The sequence below is a fragment of the Aegilops tauschii genome, chromosome 6, assembly GCF_002575655.3.
Source record: "Aegilops tauschii subsp. strangulata cultivar AL8/78 chromosome 6, Aet v6.0, whole genome shotgun sequence".
NCBI lineage: Eukaryota > Viridiplantae > Streptophyta > Magnoliopsida > Poales > Poaceae > Aegilops > Aegilops tauschii.
Window position 1 is genome coordinate 5,645,666 of NC_053040.3, and position 7,700 is coordinate 5,653,365.

The following is a 7,700-nucleotide window of genomic DNA, read 5'->3' on the forward strand; positions in this document are numbered from 1 at the left end:
AAATCCAGAGGATATCCGATAAAGAAGAGATGTTGCGCTATTCTCCTATATATATAAGAAGAAACAAAAGAGAACATGCATGAAAAAGTAAAAAAGAGACATGCATGACAAAAAAGACAAGTTTGATAAGATATAAGTAGTGATGAAACAGAGACCAATACATATGACATATATGGCAAGAAATAGTAATGAAATAGGAGCGCAAGTACCTGCGTCCACAGGAGACCATACAAAAATGTTCTTGTCCAGACAAAAAAATCTCTTTTTATGATTAAAAGATCATGTATCTTTTTAACAACCTTTTCAATAACTCTTCGTGTATTTAAGAAATATGCATGTGAAATAACGTGTTCAAGAGTTACGCTAAGTTGGTGATTCTTAAACTGAAAATTGTTATTGATGCACACGTCTCCGTAGTGTGCTAATGTGTCATCATTTGTTTTTGTCATTTTTATTTACTCACCCGTAACAACACCCCATTCCGAACATGACATGAACAAATGCATGATCACTTGCCCTTTTCATTGTATGGATTAAATTTACATGCAAGCCGTGTTTAAATAAAAGACATGTGGAATCTTGAACTTGCGCTTTTGTAGGCAAAGACCATATTTGTTTCAGCCGTAGCTACAAATACTTAGAGTATAGATCATTTTTTTAAATTAAAAGCGTGTGGTATTTTTTTTCTCCCGTTGCAACGCACGGGCCCTTTTGCTAGTGTCTAATTAACTAAACAAATAGAGTAGTAATCCTGTTAGTAGGTGGTAACAGGCCATCGGAGAAAAACACATGGCTGTCCTCCGCGGTTGGTGGGCGATGACATGGAATTTTAGTACTTAATGCTGCAACTTGCTTTTGGTGACACCAATTTTAAACTTCAAAAGACGACGGGGTCTCTTCAAATCCCCGTTTAATTTACTCCGTGTACTAGCGTGTCCTTGCCCCTGGGTACTAGCCCCCCACCATCCAAATGCTGATGGATGATAATCATGTTCGGCATCACTAATATCTTTTTTTTGCGGCATCACTAATATCATCCTGCCGAGCCAGTTAGTATGGTCTATATATAGGTACAGGCCACAGAAGCATACCCATACCAAGCAAAGAGAGCTTCTTGGTAAAGAAAGGAAAAAAATTGAAGGAGAAAGAAAGAAAGAAGCTTTAGCTATTAGCAAAAGATAGAGAAGAAAGTGAGAGTCGAGCATGGAGTTTGCCACGGGGGCCATGGGCACCCTCCTCCCCAGGCTTGCGGGGATGCTCATGGAGGAGTACAATCTGAAGGAGAGTGTGAAGAACGGGATTAGAGATCTCAAGGCTGAGCTCGAGAGCATGGAAGCTGCCCTTGTCAAGGTATCCAGTATACCGTTGGATCAACTTGACCCACAAGTCAATATTTGGGCAAATGAGGTCAGGGAATTATCCTATGCCATCGAGGACAGCCTTGACACCTTCGTGACACGCGTCGATGGTATTGAGCCAACCAAGCCCAAAATCAAGCACCTACTGAAGAAGGCCCGCAACGAGTTCAACAAGTTCAAGGCACGCCATGAAATAGCCAGTGACATCAAAAACATTGAGAGCCAAGTTAGGAAGATCAAGGAAAGGCGCGACAGGTACAAGATCGACCATGTTGTTGCAATTCCGGCTACAACTACACCTGATCCTCGCATCTTGGCTCTATACGAGAAAAAATCTGACCTTGTCGGTATTGATAAGGCAATTAGTGAGCTAGTGAAGGTCTTGTCAGAGGGGGTTGACATTCCTGGAAGAAATCTCAAGATTGTCTCCATTGTTGGAATTGGAGGATTGGGCAAGACAACTCTTGCAAAAGCATTGTATGATGAGCTCAATCAAACTTACAAGTGTCATGCTTTTGTTCCAGTGGGTCAGAAGCCAGACACGAAGAAAGTTTTGAGGGACATCCTCCTTGAACTTGACATAGAGTTGTACAGAGATGCATCAACAATGGATGAAAGGCAATTGATCGACCAACTGCGAAAATTCCTTGCAGGCAAGAGGTATGCATTAAACTCTCCATATGCTAGTCAATAACTTATTTCTGTCACCTATGCCTGGCTACACTAAGGAATACAACATAAGTTTTACTTTCATAGTGATATTTTGCTTTTGATTCATCTAGTCCAAAACTGTAACGACTTTATCGTTAGATTTCTTTTCAATTTTGAACTTAAAGGTCTTTAATTTACATTTGAAAAGCACACCGCATCAAACAAAAAGCCAAAACAAAAGGAATACACCTATACCACGTGCATGTGATTTCTCCTTGATCGGCACTAATGTTGTAGCTTGGTAGACTAGCTGAATTCTAAGCATCCAATGACTGGTTTGAGCATATTGTCATGAGCCTCCGAGCGATATTGTATCCCTTCGTAAAGAGGATGTAACTGTTGTTGAAAATTAATAAAGTAGTTTGCTTTCACAAAAAATAACATGTTTACTAGGGAGCTATGTTTGAATTGACCCTGGAAACATTTTCTCGAGTATTGGAGGCGAAAACCGTAAACCCGGTAATTTGATACCCCATAAGCCAAGCTATCAATATACACCTCTAGATAAAAAAAATAAGTTATCCATTAGAACATATGTCTCACCTCTGTTATTTGGCTAAGTTCTATATTATTAGCAACAACCGCATTAAATGAATAGTTTCATGGACTACTTGTGTGGTCAAATATCTCCAGTTTTGCTACTAATGAATACCCATCCATTATGATGCGTTTTTTAGCAGAACTGGTATCTACCGGTTTTCTGCATGCACGCCATGTGTCCACATAGGCTTATGGCATATGAAGTGTCAATTTCTATATTATGCATTGTGTGACACATATACATCATACTACCTTCTCTATGACGTGTGGGATAGCTAGCGAGGAGGCCCCACAACAGAGTGACTACTGGATATGTTTGTAGTCAAAAGGTAGTATGGCATCTTTTGAACCAATCCACAACAGAGTTACATCCCACCTATCCACTTTTTTCATTTTGATTATATAGTTTGTACCAATTATATCTTTTAAAACAAATATCCAATTTACAAACTGTTTGGAAATTAGTATTCATAATATTTAAATCTTGAAAACAATATCACTTTTGAACATGTTTCAAAAAAATCATATTCAGATTATGAAACCATATTGAAACTTATATGAAACTATTACACGTCTGTTTCATTGTATTTTTACATGTCTCATTATTTTTCCATTACATGGTTCACTGCTTTTTCATTTTGGATATCAGAACTATTTCATTTAGGTTTCATTTATATTTTTGGAGTTTTCTAGTAAGTTATCCTATCATTTTGCAAAATTATATTTCATGGTTGGGCTGGGCTCTAAAAGTGTTCTCTTCACATATTTTCTATACGATATCATTTCCATATCATCATATTACATGTTTTTATTATTTATTCAACATTCCCCTTTGCATTTTTCCATTATTGTTTCATTCCATAATTCATCAATGGTTCATCTCGGATTTGATAGAAGTTTCATTATGGTTTATTACATTCCCTTTTGCATGTTTTCATTATTGGTTCACTCTAGTTTCACTTTCGTATCATCTCTCATTTCATATAAGTTTCATTATGATACCAAAATTTGAATTTAAAGGTTTTCAAGGCATGTCCAAGCTTGATCTTGTTTTAAAGATTTAAATGTCATGAACACGATTCAGCAAACGGATTCTAAATTGGATCATTGTTTCAAAACTTAAAAGTGCTACAAATATTAGAATCGAGTATGGGTCGATGGGCCGTGGGATGAAAGAATAAAATATGCTGAGAGCAATAAATTCTAGCAACTATACAGTGTGTGGTCCCAAGAAAACAGTACTATTCAGTAGAATAGACTCGTATACCATATGTGTATGTGCACATATGGCATGCATGCAGGACCCGATGGAAACTGGTTCCGCTAGAAACTCCTTCCACTGTGAAAAATGGTACATTAAGACTTTGTACAGCACAAGAAAACATATAAAAATTGAGATGTATTTTACCTTATCCATTTTTATTGCTAGCCTTCTTTTGTTCTGGTGCATTGGAATGCTTCTTGTTCTGGTGGGTAGTACATTAGATAGTTTTTGCTAATTATCATGTTTTTTTCTTGTGTAAGTAGGTACTTTATTGTTATTGATGACATATGGGATATGCAGACATGGGAAATTATTAATTGTGCTTTTGTGGATAGTCATTTGGAAAGTACATTAATCATAACTACTCGTATTGTTGATGTTGCCAAAAATGTTGGTGGTATCTACCACATGGAACCACTTTCAGATGATTACTCCAAAATGTTATTTGATACAAGAACATATGGTAGTGAAGGACCTGCTGAAGTGACTACCAAAATTTTGAAGAAATGTGGTGGTGTGCCATTAGCTATTATTACAATAGCTAGCTTGTTTGTTGGTAAACACAGTGAGGACTGGTCTAAGGTATATAACACCATTGGTTTTGTGCATCAAGGCAATGACAATGTTAATAACACAAAAAAAATATTATCTTTTAGCTATTATGATCTCTCATTTGATCTGAAGACATGTTTATTGTATCTAAGTATGTTTCCTGAAGATAGCTTTATCGACAAAAATTCACTGATATGGTTGTGGGTCTCAGAAGGGTTTGTCCCTGATAGTGAGGTAGGAGAGAACAATTTCAACAAGCTTGTGAACAAAAGCATGATCGAATGGATGGAACCTAAAGAATATTGGGTTGCCGGTTTTTTAGGGGGATACGGGAGGCATCAATCCCGCAATGGTTGCCGTGTCCACGACATGGTGCTCGATCTCATCCGCACCATATCAAGTGATGTAAATTTTGTCACAGTACCTGAGATAGAGCAGCATGGCACATCGTCGGCAGGCAAACAAAACAATAGGGTTCGCAGATTAGCACTTCATGGAGGAAGTGTGGAACACATCTCTAGCATTGAAATAGAACATGTGAGGTCATTTATTGCTACCTCGTGTAGTGATAGTAGGATATTCCCTCTTTGGGGCTTTAAAGTATTACGTGTGCTAGTTATGCAGAGTTGTGAATTTCCAGAAGATTGTAGTCTCGAGCATCTTGGGAAGTTAGTTCATCTGAGGTACCTATTGCTGGCAAATACTTGTAACATACTCCCGGAAGGAATAGGGCATGATCTGAAGTTTCTTGAAGTATTGGACTTAAGGAGAGGTTTGAGGAGTGACTTGCCACCATCTGTTGGTGAGCTAAGAAATTTGAGGTGCTTGCAGACCGACATGCATACCAAGATGAAGGGTGAGATAGGGAAACTGACATCTCTTGAAGAGCTACAGCTATATAAAGTGAACAAGTGCCCAAACTTCTGGACAGATGTGGGTAACCTAATAAAGTTGAGGGTGCTCGAGATCCATTTTAAAAGAATGGATGAGACCACAGGTAATGCCCTGCTGAAGTCTCTATGCAAGCTGTGCAAGATCCAGAGCCTGAAGGTCGTGGGTGAAGGTAGACATGAAAATAAATATCTGGTTCTAAAGGATAGTAGTTTGGAAAGCATGGCACCCAGCCCAAAGTTATGCTTATTATCTCTGGAAGGAATGCTTGTACCCACGATGCCATCGTGGATCAATTATTTGCATGTTCCACTCCTCTATCACCTGTGCTTGAAAGTGCAGGTGGTTGAAGCTCGGGGTATTCAACTCCTCGGAAAGTTGCCATTGCTCATCAACCTCATTCTTGAGATTGAGGACAAAAGGTGTGTAACATATACTTTTGGAAATGACGAGTTTCACAAGCTGGAAAAGTTGGAGACGACTATAGAGATCGGTACTGGAGAAGGAGCATTGCCTATGCTTAAAATATTGTCATACGGTATAAGCTCTCTAAGAGAGAACATGGAAAGCTTGGTGTCGTGGAATACTAGTTGTCCTTTGCTGGAGGGTGTCACATGTCGGCTTGACTGCTCTAAGAGGAGCCACCGGGAAGTTTCTGCAATTAGAGAAACACTTTATGAGGCCGCTACAGCACATCCCAACTATGACCATCTCCGCCAGTTTCACATACAAGAGGAGAACCGCATCAGCTGGGAGGAAAATGGTTTGATTGATAAACTCGGGTGGATCCTCAGCATCCCCGACGACGAAATCCATAGAGAATATGACGAAAGAAGGATGCGTAAGTTTATTATAAAACTCGAGACACGCCTACGTGACGCTGCCGAACCTGGAATCGGGAGGTATGGCGAACAAGAGGTACGTGACATTGTTGCCAAATTCAAGAGTCGCTTGTTACCTGACTCTGCAGGTACCAACCAAGAAGAGGTACGTACATACTACTTTTTGTACAATCATATATGATATATCAATCGATCACTATATATATACAGAATATCATGTCACTGATGGCCAGTCGGTCGGTTTTCAATCTCCAGCCGGATAATGGTGACGCCACAAGCAGTGCAGATCAGCAACCTGCGGTGGGCCAACCTTGAATCACATTATCTCTCGTGCTTCAACCATGACATATATCAGGGTACACTACCCCCAGTCCGCCTCTCTTTACCTTTCTTCTGTTTTGTCTATAGGATTTCCTTCCAAAGGTGATATACACATGTATTTACATATGTCAGACTTATTCATGTTTAGAGACAAATCAATTTTCTTTTGATGATTCAAATTCCAAAATCAAGAACAACACTGTTCAAGAATTCGTCCGATTAAACAGTTAAGGGCCAGTTAATCGCTACTCATTGGGTGGCTACTCCCAAGCCCACCGAGCAACTACCAGTTACCGATTTCTTGAACAATGAAGATCAATATACAATACTTATGTTTTGCGATTGTAACTACCCACCAGCATTGATCCTTGTATGTTGCAATTGCAAATAGAAAAGATATCTCTATTTAATTTCCAAATAGATTAATTAGTATAAAATGGACATGTACGGTCTGGCTATTTAATAACTAGTAAATAACCCATCATTTTTCTGGTTACAGGATGGTGGGATCTTAAATCCTTCTACAGTCTTTTCAGATCACCACTTGGAAGGCAAAGTATAACTCTGCATTTGTTGAGTTTAATTCGTCCGCCGGTGCCAAGAAAAACATAAAAGAGAAATGGTGTCTCCTTTAGCATTGGACTGGGTTGAAAAAGAAAAAAATATACAAACTCGTAAAAACAAAAAATAATGTGTAAACTTTCTTTAGCGATAGTGCTTTTTTTGTGGGGGGGGGGGGGGGGGGGGGGGCTAAAAAAACAAATTGACATTTGCACCAAGAAAAACTAAAAATGAAAAAAATGTTTTATTATGTTTAATGTAGTTTGTGTTTCTTATTTGATAAATACATAAAACAAAAAAAAATGTATTTTCTATTTTTCAGTGTGTTTTTCGTTTTGAAAAAAAAAACATATTGACGTTTGCACCAAGAAAAACTAAAATGAAAAAAATGTTTTATTATGTTTAATGTAGTTTGTGTTTCTTATTTGATAAATACATAAAACAAAAAAAATGTAGTTTGTGTTTTTTGTTTTCATTTTTTTCTTTTCTCTTTTTTGGGAGGGTGGGTGGGGAACTCCGCCTATGCCATTTTATGGTAAGACTTGTAATGGCGCAGCCGGTCTCAAGCCCGGAAAAAGGAGGAGAGACCACCCATGTGCTCCTAGAGGGCAATATATATGTTGGGTTGACTTGATTGTTGTGGAAACGCAAGAAACATCT

The 7,700-nt window shown here is 38.4% G+C and overlaps 1 protein-coding gene across 2 annotated transcripts; it reads left to right on the top strand.

Annotated features, from left to right (window-relative positions):
• The first annotated feature begins 455 nt into the window (after positions 1-455).
• Positions 456-7,224, top strand: LOC109745197 (disease resistance protein RGA5). 2 transcript variants are annotated; one of them, XM_020304332.4, is made up of 4 exons: positions 456-2,018; positions 4,137-6,303; positions 6,414-6,514; positions 6,979-7,224. In XM_020304332.4, exons 1-3 carry the CDS (start codon positions 1,204-1,206, stop codon positions 6,471-6,473), a joined length of 3,042 nt encoding a protein of 1,013 aa, XP_020159921.1. In that variant the 5' UTR covers positions 456-1,203; the 3' UTR covers positions 6,474-6,514; positions 6,979-7,224. The 2 variants fall into 2 exon arrangements, with proteins under 2 accessions (XP_020159921.1, XP_045085434.1); XM_045229499.2 differs by lacking the exons at positions 6,414-6,514; positions 6,979-7,224 and having other exon boundaries at positions 859-2,018; positions 4,137-4,455; positions 4,637-4,777.
• Positions 7,225-7,700: the final 476 nt, after the last annotated feature.